The sequence below is a fragment of the Cebus imitator genome, unplaced genomic scaffold (genome assembly GCF_001604975.1).
Source record: "Cebus imitator isolate Cc_AM_T3 unplaced genomic scaffold, Cebus_imitator-1.0 Scaffold62, whole genome shotgun sequence".
NCBI lineage: Eukaryota > Metazoa > Chordata > Mammalia > Primates > Cebidae > Cebus > Cebus imitator.
In genome coordinates, this window is record NW_016107377.1 from 4,709,170 (window position 1) to 4,727,937 (window position 18,768).

The following is an 18,768-nucleotide window of genomic DNA, read 5'->3' on the forward strand; positions in this document are numbered from 1 at the left end:
GCAATTCTCCTGCCTCAGCCTCCTGAGTAGCTGGGATTACAGGCACGCGCCACCATGCCCAGCTAATGTTTTGTATTTTTAGTAGAGACGGGGTTTCACCATATTGACCAGGATGGTCTCGATCCCTTGACCTCGTGATCCACCCGCCTCAGCCTCCCAAAGTGCTGGGATTACAGGCTTGAGCCACTGCGCCCGGCCCAAGTCCTTGGAATCTTCAAAGCGATAAGTATCTTTTTGTAGGCTAATGGGTTGATGAGTGGCTGGCAGCTCCTGGATAGCTTCAGTATGTGAAAGAACAGGCATGACCTCCTGGGAGGGATGAGAGGCTGAAGTTTAAGTTGATCACCAATAGCTAATGATTTAATCAGTCATATCTACATAATGAAGCTCCCATAAAAGTCCAAAAAGGACTGGGTTCAGAGAGCTTCTAGATAGTTGGACATACAGTAGAGGGTGGTGTGCCCAGAGAGAACATGGAAGCTCCACACCACTTCTCATACATTGCCCTATGCATCTCTTCATCTGTATCCCTTGTAATATTCTTTATAACAAAAAACTGTTTCTCTGAGTTCTTTGAGCCCCTCTAGCAAATTAACAGAACACAAGAAGAAGGTTGTGAAAACCCTAATTTATAGCCAGTCAGTCAGAGCACAGGGAAAACAAACTGGATCTTGTGACTGGCATTAGTAGTGGGAATGGTCTTGTGGGGCTTGAGCTCTCAACCAGTGTGATCTGATGCCATTTCTAGGTAAATAGTATTGTTGTATTTGACCGAAGCGTAGAAAGTTATCACAAGACAAAAGTATGCCAGGTTGCAGGGTCATTTATTATGCCGGCGACCACAGAGGACTCACGTCTCTCCAACCTGTGGCGGCAACAGGAGGGTGTCACGATTTTTTATACCCGAAAAACCACCTTGGGAGTGGGGGTGAGGGGCGGGGATGGGGATGAAAAGGCTTCAGACATTCCGAGGGCTAGTGGATTCTGTAAATTATCTCCTGGGCAGAGATGAGGGTGGGGGTCTCCGGACATTCCAAGGGCTAGGGGACTTTTGTCATTCCGTTTGTTACTTAAGTGGTTTACAGAAGTCAAGATAAACATTTGTTTACACATTATCTGGTTAAGGTGGAAATCACAGACCTTAGTTACTTATTACAAGCCACAGGAGCCAGGATGGAACTAGCTTGGGCTGCTTAGTCTGGCAATTGCCGGTAAGCAAAGGCTAGCAATTCTGGCAATTACTGATAAGAAAAGGTAAGCAGCTTTACATAGTTTTGAAGAACAAACAGCAGTTCTATTTACAGAGGCCAAAGACAGTAGTTATTGTAAGGAGAATGGGGCAGCCATTTCAACTTATCTAAAAACAGTTTTGCATTTTATAAAATAGTTTTGCTCTGGTTCTGGCTCTAGGCCAGCACAATATCACAGTATCAGAATTGAATTTAATCAGAGGATACCTAGCTGATGTCTGCTGCAGAAAAGAACTGATTGCTTGTTTGCGGTGGGCAGAAATCACCACACATCTGGAGTCAGAAGCACATCTGAGAGTGTAATATTGAAGAAGGAGACCCAGGCATCTAGGATCACCTCCCCCTTGACTTCCACACTGCATTTCAATAGAAGCCTGGCTGACTGGTGCCTCCTAAATCACCTTCCTGTAAATAGCAGGCATGATGTGGGGGAATCTCTCCAGAAGACATTGTTTTTACTTAAACAAGATCAAACCCCCACCCCACTCCTCCATTGACCAAGACCCTTTCATCTGTGCTTTCTAAAGCTGTAAACCCAAGACCCCTTCACTTGTAATTTCTAAGGCTGTGAACTAAGATTCTTTCATGTGTAATATCTAGAGTGTAAGCCTATATGAAGGCAGAGCTTCTCTTTGTTAGGTGAGCTTGGTGGTTTAGACAAATTGTCGCATGGCTCCCGGCCGTAGTAATAATAATAAGTACCTCTTCCTTCCCAGTTCAGTGGTCAAGAGGTCTGTTTTTTGCGGCCACTCCTGCTTCATTATGAGAAGCTGAGTTTGTTTTTTCTACATGGACTACATGTGGACTCTTCAGGATTGTGACTGTGCTGAACTCACTAAAATTCACTGATGGTAGGTGTAGGAAAAGATGGCCGGGGCAGACCTGTGTTACTTACAGTTAAATGATTACAAGCTTGCTTTGCTTTTTATACACTGAGATTTGTGCCACGGATCAAATATTGAATAAAGAAAACTCCAAACTATGGTGTAGTAAAATAAAAGCAGAGATCAATTAGTAACAGGAGACTTATAGTAAAGACCATCTGAGAGTGCTTTAAACCATGGAACGCTGTGGTGCAGTTGAAGGGCAGGAAAGCTGCTTTGGTCCCATGTCTCTTCCCAACATAGGGTCTGCGTACTCACACAGGGTGAGGGTCTTCTAAAGAGAGGTTATGCAAGAACTCTGGGAAAGAATGCAACTTCTGCTCACAAGACTCAGGAGGGTCTTTGCAGATGGGAACTTGCAAGGCCGAAAAGCCTTGCAGGGCAGAGATTACTGGAATGCCACAGGCTCTGCCTATGTTCTCAGAATGCGGAGTAATTCTGATTGCTCTGTGTCCACAATGCTCAGGAGATAAAAGTCCCTTGATGCATTGTGTGTGGTCAGACCTTATAGCGCCTTATCCTCTGTGCCTTTTTGCAAGTGCACCTGGATAGACAATGGGTGGTAAAAACTGAGTGTTAGAAATGCTAACTTAGTTAGCATTTCTTAGAAAAACCACATTTGCTATTGAATGATGCAGACACATGCTCTTCCCCAGGCCATCTTCCTTCTCAAGCCCCCTCCCCACAGCCTGCAAGATTAACAAGATAATGCACCCAACATAAGTGCTGGGAGCCCAGAGCTCAATGCCAATGTGGATCACCCCACGTGAGAGTCCTTGGACCCCTGGACCCATGCTGTGAACTTCTACTCTTGTCTCTGTCTTATTTATTTTCTCACTCCCTGTCACCACTGGGACATGGGGCACTCACATACAGGGTTGGGCTGGTTTCCAACAGTAGGACTATCTCTGTCCCAGTCAGACAACCATGGCTCAATCTCCTATGGGACAAGAAGCCTGTAGGACAGGAATGATTCAGCACCATTTTTATAACTAGATTCCAGTCCCAGTTTATAATCTGACTCTTCCAAGCCATTGATGCTGGAAAGGGAGTCCTGGTGATGGTCCTCACTAGCCATTTGGAGCCTCTACCCACTTTGTTACAAATCCCAGTTTCAGGGATGGCGGAGGAAACCAAGAAGAAAAAAATCAGTTACCACTGCAGAATTCTGCAAAGGCCCAAGAACTGGAGAACCAACACTAGGGTATAAGAGGAGCTGAAAATAAAAGAATTGGCTGAAGGCTCCTAGAGGACGCACCCATATAGCTACCCTTCCTCAACTTCAGCAGAGTACTGAAGACATACTTCAAAAGAAGTTGAACCAGAGGGACTCTGGTCTCCAGAAGACTTTCAGGGATGCCATTATGAAAGCAGAGGAATTAATTAAAAGTATTCACTGAATAGTGAAAACTATCCTCCTCCCACTCCATCCCCTACCCCACCAACTCTTGGCTCCAAGAACACTAGACATCAGGCTTATACCAGACCAGCTCGGGAGAAAATACTCACAGAATCTAACAGTTGAAGAAGTCTCCTAACAAAAGGCCAACTCTCAGCCCAGTTACTCCATGGGAAAAGCCACTGGTCAAAGAATACCTCTCATGTACATAAATCAGCTTTTTGATGCTCCACTCTCATGCACGAACAAGCAGCAAAAGATCAACAAACATTTGAAAAAGGTCTCTAACATCAAAGACAGAGACAAAAACAATCAGAAAACAATGGACTCAGACAGTGTAGATTACAAAAGAAAACTTTCAAAAAGCTCTCACTAAAATCCTTGGAGAAAATATTGTACTTGGGAAAACAAGAACAGGATGCTATTTTAAAAAATAAAAATAACATTTGCTAAATAAGTAAATGCTTTTGGAACTTTTAAAATGAATTAGAAGAGCAGAAGACAGAGTTGAGTAAATTTTGCAAAAAGTAGAACAGAAAGAAAATACATTACAGAAGACAAAGATTCAAATAAAGGATTCATTCAGGAGTTCTAAATGCTAATAATAAGAATTACAGATAAAAAGAACAAAGAAAATTGGGGCAATTAATTGTCAAAAAAAGAAAGATTCCTAGAATTAAAGACATGCATCTCCATATTGAAAGGACACATCACTGAATGCCCTTCCACAATCACTCACTTTAAACAGACACACACCACACACTGAGGCCAGCACTGAGGTCTCTGAAGATAAACTGTCATTATTCAACTCAGAAAAAGAAAAAGTTAAAACATCAGCATAAGAAAGGAACTTTTCTGGATTTTAAGATGCCAATAGCAAATAAATCCCTGCTTTTATGTATATTTTTCTCAAAATAATTATAAGCTAAATAATATCTTATATGCATTAATAGAGCTTCCTATTTTAAAGAAACAAGACAAAGTAAAAAACACAGAAAGATTTTTAATTGGGAGTATATGCAGGCAACTCATAATAATTGGTAGATTATCTGATTTTTCATTGGTAGTATATGCAGGCAACTCATAATAATTAGTAGATTATCTGAATTCTACTGTACCAGAAGTTTATTTTATCAACTTTTTAAAATACATAGGTCATGAGGCTTAGAAATGTCTATTTTCTTAGATCTCATTATTCTTAGATTTATATAGATTTTGACTATATAAATTTTATTATTTTAGTAAATCTTTACTAAAATTATTTATTATTTTTTAGTATTAAATACTGAATTTTGTATTTAAAGTACAAAAGATTTGACAACATTAATAATGGCTAATTTTGTTTATAATGAAATCGAATCTTGAGAATCTGTGTTACCTTTAAAGATACCAAAACTCCTGACACTTTAATTCTCTCTTATCTTAGTCACACACTCACCTTGAGGATCAACTTCTTTAGCTAGCTTCAGTGCATCTGAGTTTGCAAGATCAGTGTTGGCTGGAGTAACAGCTAAAATCAGACAGTTCTCCCTGGTGATGAACTGCATAATCATTTCTCTGATCTGATACTCGATATCTGGTGGCTGATCTCCCACGGGCACTTTAGTTATTCCAGGTAGATCAATAAGGGTTAGATTTAACACTGTGTGGGAAGGATAAAAGAGTCTTACATACACCTTCAATGCTAAAAGATAACAATACAGAATCATTTGTCACTTAGCTCAGCTTTCTACATTGTGTATCTGAACAACTCCAACCCAAGAGTGGAGAATAAAAGGCATAAAATGAAAATGGTTTCGCTAGTTTTCTCTATTTTTATGATATGATTGTGCTATGCCAAATGATCACTTTAACATAATTTGAAAGGCACTGATTTGCATGCCTAACAGTTTGCTCAGAAAGCTGTCATATCTGTAATGAGGTGGTTATAATTAAAACACCAAACGATAAATGCATATGCTATGTGCCAGTCTTGTACATCGCCTTCAAGTGGTATAAAAACTCTCAGGGTAAGATTTGCCCTTTCCTTAAAAACTAACGTTTTTTTAATAGAAAGTTAACCACTTAGCCTAGTAGAATGTTGTTAGCCATTCGAGGTGCCCTGGGTTTACTGAAAGCTGTACAAACAGAGTCAGTGAAACATGACTCCATCCCAACCTCTCTGTATAAACAATGTTGGCACCAAGTACCCTTGGAAAGTCATAATTGAGCTTATGTCATTTATATTCTGTTTTAAAGGCAATAGAGCTAAGTAGAGAATACGAAATGAAAATTTGCCCACTAAAAATGTAGTCAACATACATGCTATTTCCTATCACACATTATGGATTGGTTATCTAATGTATAAGTTTCTATCAATAGTCTGAGGCAAAAAAAATCATAGCCAATTTCTCAGGAAAAAAATAAATAGGACTATATATGGCTAAAAGGAATTCAGTCGGGGAAGATGCAGCCATAGTAACATGTACCTCTAAGATTTCAGCAAAGATTGATGAATGGAAGTTTTCATACATACCCTTCTCAAATTCTAAAAGCTTACAATAAAAATAAAGAAAAAAATTGTAATGACCAACTCAATTCTGTTTTTATTAAAGTCATCTCCTCCTGCCTCTCCATAAATGTTCTAAGAGCTCTTTGAACCATATATTAATGGTGGTATCCAAAGGATACCCTAGAAACCCAGTACTATTTGTATCTTCTGTACAAATGATGTGTGTTAATTAACGTAGTAAAAATGTTTGAGGAGAAGAATTTAGAATTTTATTATTTTACTTACCATGTGGGGAATAGACTCGTAAATTAATGGGTATGGATGAAATGCCTTTATTCATTCCAGTCACACGATCTGTTTCTGCTTCAATCTCATGGCGAACTTCATCAAAATCTGTAAATTTCTTTCCTTTGCAATGTAGAAACTCAGCATATTCTATTAAAAAAAAACACACACAACTTAAATTCATGCATTTTTGCCATAATTATAAAAAATGTTTCTTTAATTATAAGTCAAAGTATCCAAAAAAAAGAAAAAAATAAGTCAAAGTATCCAGTATTCTCTCTTCATCCCTCATAATGACAGAACACAGTGGTTACTAAGAATCACAATAAATAGTTTAGAAATATTAAACAGTACAAATGCTATAGGTGCTAAATTTGCTAATTTTCAGAAAAGCAATTAAATACTATAACCAGTCCCTAAACCATCTAGCCTATTAAATAATTTAAAGAAAATTTTGGCTGTCCAAATGATAAAGCAAACAACAGCACCCGATTGTTAAAGACATTAGATCTGGGATACCTCTGAGTCCGGTTAGCATTTCCCTTTTCAGTATTACCATTTTATCATGATGGAATGCCAAGTTATATAAACATGCCTTCAGAAGGCAAAATAAATGGGGGGAGGGATATTTTATTAATTTGTTAAAAATAATATATGGAATACTTTAGCTTAAAAACATACATTGAAAATGCCATATCAATTTGTATAAAGGCAATTTCTCAAGGAAAAAAGTTGTAGAGTATTATATCAAAGAAAATATTTACCTGCAATCTAAAATACCAAAAGAAAAAAAAAAAAACCCTCAGCAGAGGGAAAAATACTAAAATAACAACATAAATAGCAAAACTGTTTTTTTTTTTAATTTCAGTAACATCCTGCCAACTGTTGTATTATCAATTTCTATACCTATTTCCAGAGAAATCAGGTATATGAAAAATTTAAAAGGAAAGCTAGTACAGTACTATTAGATTTTTAAAGTGAGTATAAATATAACAAAGAAACAAATCTTAACAAAGATTTTAGTTTATCTAAAATCTTAGTGAAGAATTATACCAGTAAACTTAGACTATGTCTAAGCATCTTGGACCCAAAAGCCAGATAAGAACCTGGGAGATTGAGGCTGCAGTGGGCCGTAATCATGCCACTGCACTCCAACCTGGGCAAGACAGTGAGATGGGAGCCTGTGACCTTTCCAGTCCAACTGGGAAATCTGCCACCAGAGGACCCTCAAAAACAACAACAAACAAACAAACAAACTAAAAAAAACAAAAAGTCAGATGAGGCAATTATTGGTAGCCTTACTACTAATCCCCATCATAAACATTTAATATTCACTGTTGGAGATTAAATGGCAAGGCCAATAGCAAGAGAGCTGTCAGATGTGGTCCATGTCTTCAAGCAGGTTAGCATTAACTTAAAAAGCTAAAAATTAGGCCACTGAGAAAAAACATTAATGCAGGTAGCATAACATAAGTGTTGACCTGCCCTTAAAATGACAGGAAAGGTAGAGATAGGAAAGATGATTTTAAGCTGTGATACCCAAAAAAGGAAGTGGGGTATGGCCTGTATTGAACAGTAGGGAGGATTTTGACATGCGCAAGGAGAAAAAGAGACCTTCCAGAGAATCAGAGAATCTTCATAGGTTCAACAAATATGGCAAGTGGTCATCTAGTCTCTGCTTGGACCCATCCACTGATGGGTGACTAAAACTTTGATCTCTTTGAGAAAAACTCTGATTGGAAAATGTTTGTTTATGTTTGGTATTAAACCTATTTTCTTGTCATATTCCACGGGTCCAACTTTTGTCCTCTGGATCTACTTGGCTGTGAAAAGGCTGTGTGCATTAATGTGAGTGTCAGCACCCAGAGTTTGTCTCTTTTCTGGGCCTAATACCCTTACCTTGCTTGTCTAGGCCCTCTAGTGGCAAAGATTTCCCAACTGCAACCCCAGCCACTCTGGACTAGAAAGGTCAGAGACATAAAGTGGACCAAAAAGTTTCTACTTCAACTTATCAAAAAAATGAAATGACCTAGTTTTTTGAATGTTACAATGACAGAAACAGACTTAATTTCTCTTTCCTGACAACATGCATGGACATGAGTATTTATCTTTCTTAGTTTTTCTCTATAATGATATATGTCACTTTCTGAAACACAGCAAGCTAAGTCTGCTGAAAGCTCATTCCTCTAATGGTGGAGGTGTACCCAAAAGTAAAGATTCAACAGGCTGCAGAAATCTGACCCGAAGAGATCAGTGCATCAAGATCAGGCATGTTCTTCTATATTTACCCTCATAGGCACTGTCTTTATTAGAATATAAATTCCCAGAAGATAGAGCCTTTATTACCTATTCAATGCCTAGGCCAGTACCATATGAATGTAAGCATATATAGCTAAGTAGAGGACAAAACAATAAGAGAAACAAAAGAAGTCAGAGCCCAGAAAACAAGCAAAAATTAACAAGTAAAAATGAGTCAGAAATAATTGAGAAGAAATGGAACTGCATTTTTTCAATGCCATATATTCTGTGGAAAATGTACCCTTGAGGGCTTATGGCTATCACAACTGTTCTATCATAAATAATAAGCTTCTGGGTCAGGAAGTACATTTTCAATTTTTGCTAATCAATACATTCCAGTTGACACAAATGCAGATCTCCTTTGTTGCCACTAGATGGCACCTACTTGCTTTCTCTATAGGAAACATGCCCTTCCGGAATGGTGTAAAATCAATGCGATTTTCAAATTAGATTTAAATGAGTTGCTGAACTCTTAAAAATACTTTTATCTTGGAATCAAGAGATTATAATTGTGCAGGACCATCTCAAACCTTTGTGTTTTTTTTTGTCAACCCCTTGGTCAATTTGCAGTGTCTTGTTGAGGACAGTGTCTCCAGACAGATTCAACGATACCTGTATTCATTTATTTATTTGATTAATATTCATTTAGGTCACTCTACTTGCCAAGAACTGTTTTAAAAACTGGAATATAGTAAAGTAGGGAAAATAAGTCTCTAGGCTCACAAAGCTTAAATTTTAAAGAGTAAACAATGTGCGTGTATCAGATGCTAAGTGCTATGGAGAAAATAAAATAGCAGGGGGATAGTAAATGCTTTTGGAAGGGGGTTGCTTGGTTACCTGGTATAGATGAGGAGGCCATCCATGACAGGGTAAAGTGACCTTGGAGCAATGACTCAAGAAAGGAAGGCAGCAGGCAGTGCTGTATGGAAGGGCATCTGGGCAGAGTGCCTAAAGCAGATGTGCTCCGCATGTTGAGAGACAGCCAGGTCCATGTAGCTGGAGCACCAGGTGGTGTGGAGGGGAAGGAGGTGGGAAACAAGGTCAGTGCTGTGGACAGGCCTGGATGTGGAGGGCCGGTGGACCATTTTAAGGACTTTGATTTTTACTCTGAGTGAGATGGTAGACCCTCTGAAGGATTTAGGGTAGTGCAGAAAAATGCTGTGACCTAGGTTTGAAACAAATGTGGCTGCTGTGTTGAGGACAGACAATGAGGAACAAGAAAAGAAACTAGCTACTGGAATCATCCAGGGGAGAGATGCTGAGGTTTGGGCCAGGGTGGCAACAGTGGTGTGGCAATGAGTCGTTAAATTCTAATGTATTTTGAAGGAAAAACCAACAGAATTTGCTGATGGTTTTAAGCTGGGGTATGAGAAAAAGAGAAGCATCAAATATACTTCAAAAAGTTTAACCTCACCCACCAGAAAAAGTTTGAAATAGAAAAGACTGAAGGGAAGAGGATGGGATGGGATGGGATGGGATGGGATGGGATGGGATGGGATGGGATGGGATGGGATGGGATGGGATGGGAAGGGAAGGGAAGGGATGGGATGGGATGGGATGAGATGTGAGTTGGGACCTATTAAGCTTGTGATGCTTATTACATACCCATCCAAGTTGAGAAAAAGCATTGCTGCTAAGGTTGAGGACCACACAGCTAAAGGAGATACCATTCACATTCAGTCTTTGGATAGGTGTCTCTACTCTGAAAATTTCCAGAAGATGGCAGTCACATGCTTGAGGATAGGGCAGCTTTTTCTCATTTGTACAAAAATGTCTTCAGGGCTAGATATATGCATCTTTTGTTCACAGAGAAGTCCAAGTGAGAGATATATGCTGGGGAGTCATTCAAGTCAGACAAGTAATAGGATCATTAAGCAAGAGTTAGAAAGGGAAGAGGTCAGAGTACCAAGCCCTGAGTTTTTCAAAGTTTACAGGTCAGGAGATGGAGACTCAGCAGGTAGGAGAAAACAGTAAGGGGGAAACAAAGCCAAGAAAAGAGGAGACCTACTCTGTCAAACCCTATCAACATGTCCAGTAAGATGAGGACTATGGATCTTACAACTTGGCAACTTGAGGATCCTTCAGGAGGAAGTTTAAGAGAGAAAGAGAAGAAACCAAGTAGAACCCAATTATTGATAATTATAGATAATTATTCTTCTTTTTCAAGACAGGGTCTCACTCTGTCACCCAGGCTGGAGTGGAGTGGTGTCATCATGACTCATTGCAGCCTCAAACTCTTGGGCTCAAGTGATCCTCCTACTTTAGCCTCCTGAGTAGCCGGGACTACAGGCAGTGTGCCACAACACCTGCCTAATTTTTCTTTATTTCTTGTAGAAATGAGGTCTCACTATGTTGTCCAGGCTGGTCTTGACCTCTTGGCCTCAAGTGATGTTCCCACATCAGCCTCTCAAACTGCTTGGATTATAGGAGTGAACCACTGTGCCTACCAACAGTTTTTTTAAGGAGTTTTGTTGTAAAGAAGAGGGAAAGAAGGGAGAGGGCAGCTATAGAGGGATGTGAAGTCAAGAGAGAATTCTGTAAAGATGGCAAACTAATAGCATGCTCATAGACTGAAATGGTAACACCCAGGATAAGGGAAGTGAGAAGGAATAAATGCTGAAGTAATGTCTGAGGGAATGTGGGAAAAGGAAGCCAGAAAGAAAGAAAGAAACAGGCCAGGGCATCCATAGGAACAGGAAGGAGGCAGAACAATGAGCATGGATGAGATGAATAAGTAGAACTGATGATGACGAGGGCATGTAAAATTCATCAGGGGACTGTGAAGATTGATCATATTTGTCTGAAGTCATTTCACATCTTTACTGGTTAACTATGTGGTTTACTGGTTAACCATTTAACCATCTCACTGGTTAAACTGTATAAGTACAGTTTATATACTATTATAGTACTGAATAAGTACAAAATATATTACACACACACACACACACACACACACACACACACAAAGTGATCCTAAATGAATGACCTCAGAGCAATCACAGCAGGGATGACAACATGACAACTTGGGTCTAATCTATGTCCATCACTGGGGTTTAGACCGGCCCAGCATATCTGGAAAACTGATAGGGCAGGAACCACAAAATACTTTATTCTATGGGAACCAAAGAGCCTCCTGGAAAAGAATTCAACCTACAGGATGGAAAATTCAGCAAAACCAGCTGACCTGGCTTGTCAGGAAAGAGCTAACTGTAATCCATCCTCTACTGAGCTCCAGAGACTCATAGTTCCATGTTCCCTTATCTCTACAATGATAATTGTAGTTTGGGGATGAAGGAAATTCTAGCATCTAAGTCAAACTCTGTAGAACAAGTTGTACTAGCTGATCAATAGCTAGACCTTTTAAGAGATGGTAAACGTGTGTCTTCTGTGACTTTTATAGTATGGCAAACTAACATGTCTGAAGGTTACACAGTCTCATCTTACAGTTTTGAAACATATTCTTTCTCACAGAACGGTACAGTTTCCAGTGGCATGAGCTCTCTTGACATATTATCAGTATTCCTTTCATTCTAAATGGTTCATAGTTGGTCACATAAAATGGTCTTTTTCTCAAACAATTTGAGGCTTCAGTCCAGCATCAATGTGAATAGTCAGTGTATTAAATGTCCTAGCCATAAACTCACACAAAGGATGGAGATTATGTGTACATAAGCATTGAATCCCTGATAATGCATCCATGAAATTCTATTTTGTGGCAGTACAACCTGTCTTACTGAAATTCATGTTTCATTTTCACAAACTTCTCTGTTTTCAATTTCACAAAATAAAACTCCTAGTTTTGGTTATTTTCCCTGTTTTTACAATGTTAAAAATAGTGTACAACTGAAGCAAAGGTTAAGATACATTTCTATATCAAAGAATGATTGGGGGGGAAAAGGCAAATATTAAAAAATCAGAGCTATAACTATATTTTATTTCCTTTTAAAACATTTTAGAACTGTTATTTTTACTGGTCATGAAAAACAAATTATGCTAGGTTAAACAACTGACAAATTGTTTGGGGGAAGTATGAGATGATTTACGCCTGGGCAACTTTCCAATCATCTGTGAAAAGCACAGCATGACTGTAAGCATTTAAATATTTCCAATATGCCCCCTCCATTGGGAAAATATGTATATGTTTTAATTAATCAAGGTTAAGTAGAAAGGAATAATTATAGTGCACTAGATTATAACCTCTTGTCCATCTTTATTCTAAGAGTCAAAGGTCGTCAAAATTTTAACTGGAGTTTTCTTATTTCTGAAATGTTTTAATAGCAATGTTTTGTGAGCACAGGGCTCCAATGAGAACAGAGTACATAGGTCACTTACATAAGGAACTGCTTTCAATGCAACAAGCTGAATTCACTGGCTGTATAGAGCATCTATGTATGACTATATTTAAAAACATATTTCCTAAAAGGCAGAGCTACATTTAACTCTCTTGTGTTTCCCTAATGCCTATTATATTTAGAGTAAAAAACATCCATAGGCTGGGTGTGGTAGCTCATGCCTGTATCCCAGCACTTTGGGAGGCCGAGGCAGGTCGATTACCTGAGGTTAGGAGTTCAAGACCAGCCTGGCCAGCATGGTGAAACCCTGTCTCTACTAAAAATACAAAAATTAGCCAGGGATGGTGGTGGGTTCCGTAATCCCAGCTATTCAGGGGGCTGAGGCAGTAGAATCACTTGAAGGTGGAGAATGCAGTGAGCTGAGATTGCACCACTTCACTCCAGCCTGGGTGACAGAGTGAGACTAGGTCTTATATAAAAAAAAAAGAACATCTGTAGATTTCTTCCTTCTTTAAAGCAGTCTACTTTGGATATAACAATGCTTCCAATAAATACTCCATGTTCTTACTCACATGTGGAAGCCAAAACATGTTGATCTCATAGAACTAGAGAGTAGAACAGTGGTTACGAGAGACTGATAAGGGTGGGGGCAAAGGAGATAGGGAGAGATTGGGGAGCAGATACAAAAGTACAGCTAGATAGGGGTAGCGACTTTCAGGGTTCTGTAACACTGAAGGGTAACTACGGTTAACAATCATACATTGTATATTTTCAAATAGCTAGATGAGAGGATTTTGAATGTTCCCAACACTAAGAAATGCTAAGTGTCCGAGGTGACGGATATGCTAACTACCCTAATTTGAGCATTACACATGGTATATATGTACTGAAATATCATACTGTACTCTATAAATATATACAATTATTATGTGTTAATTAAAAATAGTAATTTCGAAATGCTTCCATCAAGTCATTCCAAATTGAGGGCAAGATCCTAGAATTTTGGTTTAGTTCTATATTAATTATATAAGACCCAGATATGAAACAGAACGCAACTGTATCACTAAGGTAAAAGGGAAAGTCAAAGTCTAGCAATCAAAAAAAAAAAGAAAAGGGAAATCTAAAAAAGCAAACAATTAACTTCAGAGAGTCCTGCAGTGGGTAAAATGTAGAAGTCTCAGTTGGAGGGTTAAGAACAATAGGGTGAGATGGGAGTAAGTTGGGGGTGCCAAGATTTCATAAAAGACAAAAAGCTGGTGCCAAGCCAGTATCAGATCAGACACAGAGACCAGGGTTTAAGATTAGGGCTCTGGTACTCTCAAGGCAAAGTAGGAAATTAAAACAAAACTCCAAATGCAAACCAGGCAGAAAACCAAGATGTGGATTCAGTCATGGAAGGGAAGGCAGAGCTGTTTCATCAAGATACAAAGACAAAACCAGCTGAACAGTACTCAGGGTCAAGAGAGATTAATATCAATGCCACCTTGAAATTTACTGCTAAACAATAGTCTTTACAGTTTTCTTCTGATTCTAAAGCCTAGATGAGGCTAAGCCAAGAGGTGAGGGTTAAGGGGCCCCAGGTAACTGGAATAGTGCTGGTGGACAAGACTAAGTCTTACAGAAATCCCCAGAGATGGGGGACTTTTATAGAATATTCTATCACAGGTATCCAACTCAACTATCAGAATCTAGCAGCTGTTGATACCTACATAGCTCAACTTAGTTCTATATTTTTTCCAAATGAGCTCAAAGAGTATAACAAAAAATCAACTCTATTTTATACTCATGGTTTATTTCCATGTAAAGCACAATCAAGAGATAAACTGTATTCCAAATCTTAGCTATTATGAACAGTGCTACAGCAAACAGGGAAGTGCAGATACCTCTTTAATATACTGATTTTCTTTAGGGTATATATACCTACTATGTACTCACAAAAATTTTTTATTTAAAAAAAACTATATTCCAAATACAGAACAGGTAAGAAGCATGCAGAGCACTTGGCCAAAAATTGCAAACTGTATTATTATTCTGTATCTTGGCAGTATCTGACACAATTGTCCCCCTCTTCCCTGAAACACTCTTCCACTGGTTCCCATTATTCCATCTTTTCTGTTTGTTCTTCATCTTCACTGATTGCTCTTTCTCCGTGTTCTTTGTTCACTGTTCCTTCCCTTCTCTGCTATACTTCTAAATATCAGAGTATGCCAGACTTGTTTCTAGACCTTCTAATCCTCTTTTTCATCTCTATCCTCTCTAAGTGATCTTATCTCATCACCTTAAAATTTTTTACATCTATCCTCTAAATTTGTATCTCCAGATTCACTTCTCCCTTCAATTCCAGATTTGTCTATATCTAATTCTAATGCTTAATTGACATTTCCACTTGTATGTCTAATAGATATCTCAAAATTCACCTGCTCAAAGCTTCTTTTCCTCAGCTCTCTTCCAAACACTATCTTACTGCCTCCACTATGATCATGGTACTTCTAAGCCCATTGTACCTCTTAACCTGTACTACGATAAAAGTAGCTAACTGGTCTTTCTGACTCTACTCTTGCTCCATTGAATACATTCTCCACCCAGTAGCTGGAAATATCTCCTTAAAACATACATTACATCATGCTTATCCACTGTTTAAAGCCTTTTATTGGTTTTCTAGTACATTTAGAAAAATCCAGATTCCTCACCCTGCCCTACTCTACAAAGTCCAAGACAGTCTGCTACCCATCTGCCTCTGATGCCATCTCTATCACTACCTCCACCATTCCTGTTCAGTCTCTCTGCCTGTAATGGCCTCCTTTCTGCAGCTCAAGAGCACCAAGTCCCTTCCTACCTCAGGGCCTATCTATAAGCTGCTCCTCTTTGGAACGTTTATCCTTTTGATCTCTGCATATGTGGCTCTTTTCCGTCATTTACTCATCCAAAATATTATCTCTTTAGGGAGGTTTCCCTGACCAGACAAAGTGAGGTAGCATCTCTTAGTCATATCCTATTACATTGTCCAATTTCTTCAGTGCACATGGCCACCGTCTGAAGTTTTTCATATTTGTTTTTTATTGTCTGTCTTCATCCACTAGAATATAAGCACCATGAGAACAGGAGCATTATCTGTCTTACCCCTGCTGTATCCCCAGTGCCTACAGCAGTTGTATATTTGTAGAATTGATGAATACATAAATGAATGAGTAGATGACTGAAGGAATCAACAAATAAACCTTAAAGGAGGCTTGAGGTTTGTGGATAAGGAGGAAAAAAATGATTATAAATATGGCTTTTGACAAGCTGAGCTTGAAATACATTTGAAATATCCAAGTAGAGTTTCAAGCAGTCAGCTAAAAATATGAGTCTGGAGTTTAGCCCAGGAGCTATACATGTGAGAGTTGTAATGTTCAGGTTGTAATTGAAGCCACAGTGTGGAAGAGATTGTCAAAGGGAGAATATGAAATGACAACCAAAAAGAAGTCTTGGGTAGATGGAACCTTAACGGCCAGATAGAGGATAACACATTGGCAAGGGAGCCTGAAAGAGTCAACAAAGACACAGAAGGAAAACCAGGAATATTTGGCATATAAGCCAAAGGGATAGAGTAAATTTCAAGAAAGAGTAATTGATAATGTCAAAAGCTGTTGGAAGGGCAAGATAAATTAATTTTAAGGATGCAGAAAACAGTATAATACATGCTCAATTTCTTTCCAATTCCAATTGGATAGAAAATTTAAACACTTCTTATTTCAATAATTTTTGCTATAGATTACTTTGTTTACTTAAAAAATGTTTTATGTGCTACCTTATGCTTCCCCCTCCCACCACCCTTGTGTCTCTTCTCTTGCTATCAGGTTTATAGTTGTCACTTCTTGCTGTTGACAATACATCTGTCTTTAACCCATATTCCCATTCTCACTATGGTTTTATATTTTACTCTTGAGAAATCCAATAACTTAGTAAGTATGGTCTGAGTCTAAAATAAGACTGGAAAGGCCAGAATAAGGCTGGGACCCTGCAATGCATGAGATTTACATCAAAGACTTTGTAATATCAATTTGGCTACTCAAGGCTCTTTTTTGCCTCCTCTTGATAATCAGCTAGGTTTAGAAACTGACAATATCAAAAAGAGTTTCTGAATAAGGAGTTATTCCAGTGTTATTTAAGAATAATTGAATGTACTAATTCTGAGACAGCAAATGTCAGTCCTTGTTTTAATAATAAAAAATAAGATGATTTACAAAATAAAATCTATAGAGTAATTAAAAGCAAAATGAGACTGTCATGAAAATTCAAATAATTATATTTCAATACCAAAAAATACAATAGGAAGTCTAAGATTTATAAAATGAAAATACTGTTTCCTCACAGAATCTTGGCCACAAGGAATAAAATTTATAAATGAGATTTAAGGAGTAGTTATATCAGAACTGTAAGTATATAAATATGTAACTAAAAAATTTTTAATGAAAATATCAGAGCTACAATATGCATTGCTGGATACATTATACTATCTCAAAAACTCAACCACAAAAAAACTTTTTCTATGAGTATGTAATTTTATACACAAGTTGCCACTAATATTATTTCATCTAAATATTTTAAGGAGATTTTTAGTTTGTTTTCCATAAGTTTCTTAAATATCAATGATATGGTTTGGCTGTGTTCCCACTCAAATCTCATCTTGAATTATTGAATAGCTCCCATAATTCCCAAGGTCGTGGGAGGGATCTGGTGGGGGATAATTGAATCATGGGGGCACGGGGTCGGCGGGGGGGGGGTTCTTTTCCATTCTGTTCTCATGATAGTGAATAAGTCTCACAAGATCTTACAGTTTTATAAAAGGGAGTTCCCATGCACATGTTTTCTTGCCTCCTACCATGTAAGATGTGCCTTTGTTCCACATTCGTCTTCCACCATGAGTGTAAGGCCTCCTCAGCCATGTGGAACTGTGAGTCAATTAAACCTCTTTCTTTTAAAAATTACCCAGTTTCAGGTATGTCTTTACTAGCAGGATGAGAACAGACTAATACAGTCTTCATGACAAATTCCTGGAAGTTGTTAGCAGCTGGAAACAGCCAACTTAATTTCTGTATATTGTGGAAGACATCAAAGTTTGTTTTTTGCATGTAAATATCTATTTTTTTTCCAGTAACCGTGTTGAAAAGGCTACCATTTCTCCACTGAATTGCCTTTGTACCTTTGTCTAAAATCCATTGTCTACATATATGTAGATCCATTTCATTATATCTATCCTGTTCCATTGATCTATTTATCTCTTTATGCCAGTGCCACATTATTGATTATTGTAACTTTATAGGCCCTTATTTTAAGAGCTAGGATCTTGCTAAGTTGCCTAGGCTGAAGGGCAATGGTTATTCACAGGCAGAACTATAGCACTCTACTGCCTGAACTCCCGGGCTCAAGCAATCTCTCTACTAGCTAGGAATACAGGCACAAACCATGGCACCTGTATAATAAGTCTTGAGATCAGATAATGTTAATTCTCCAAACTTAGTGTTATTTTTCAAAGTTGTTTTGGCTATTCTGGGTTCTTTTTATTTCCATATTAATTTTAGAATCAGCTTGTCCTTTTCTACAAAACAACCTATCTTTTGAATCTTTATCTACAGCAATGTTTGTAACATCATTCAGAAAAACTTTCCTCTTCTGGCACAAGCTTACACATATATATCCACAGCATGTTTTGCCAAAAGCACAAGTATGTTCCCATGATGCTGGCTCTGATAAATGTATTAAACTTTAACAAAATCACCAATTCTTTTAACTGGGAGTCATATCTCTTCTAAACTCTTTTGTAATAGAGAAGTCACTTAAGTGTTGTTGGGGGCCTTACAAAAATATTTATTATCAGTTATGTCCC

At 38.2% G+C, this 18,768-nt stretch overlaps 1 protein-coding gene across 8 annotated transcripts in view; it reads right to left on the reverse strand.

Annotated features, from left to right (window-relative positions):
* DNM3 (dynamin 3) overlaps window positions 1–18,768 on the reverse strand; it is a 552,761-nt gene that overhangs the window by 391,321 nt on the left and 142,672 nt on the right. For all 8 annotated transcript variants that reach the window (XM_017529997.2, XM_037739080.1, XM_017529999.1 and 5 more), the window contains exons 3-4: window positions 6,310–6,459; window positions 4,972–5,175 (exon numbers count right to left, since the gene is read on the reverse strand). In XM_017529997.2, the coding sequence (XP_017385486.1) occupies window positions 4,972–5,175; window positions 6,310–6,459 (354 nt within the window). The remainder of the gene's footprint in view (window positions 1–4,971; window positions 5,176–6,309; window positions 6,460–18,768) is intronic.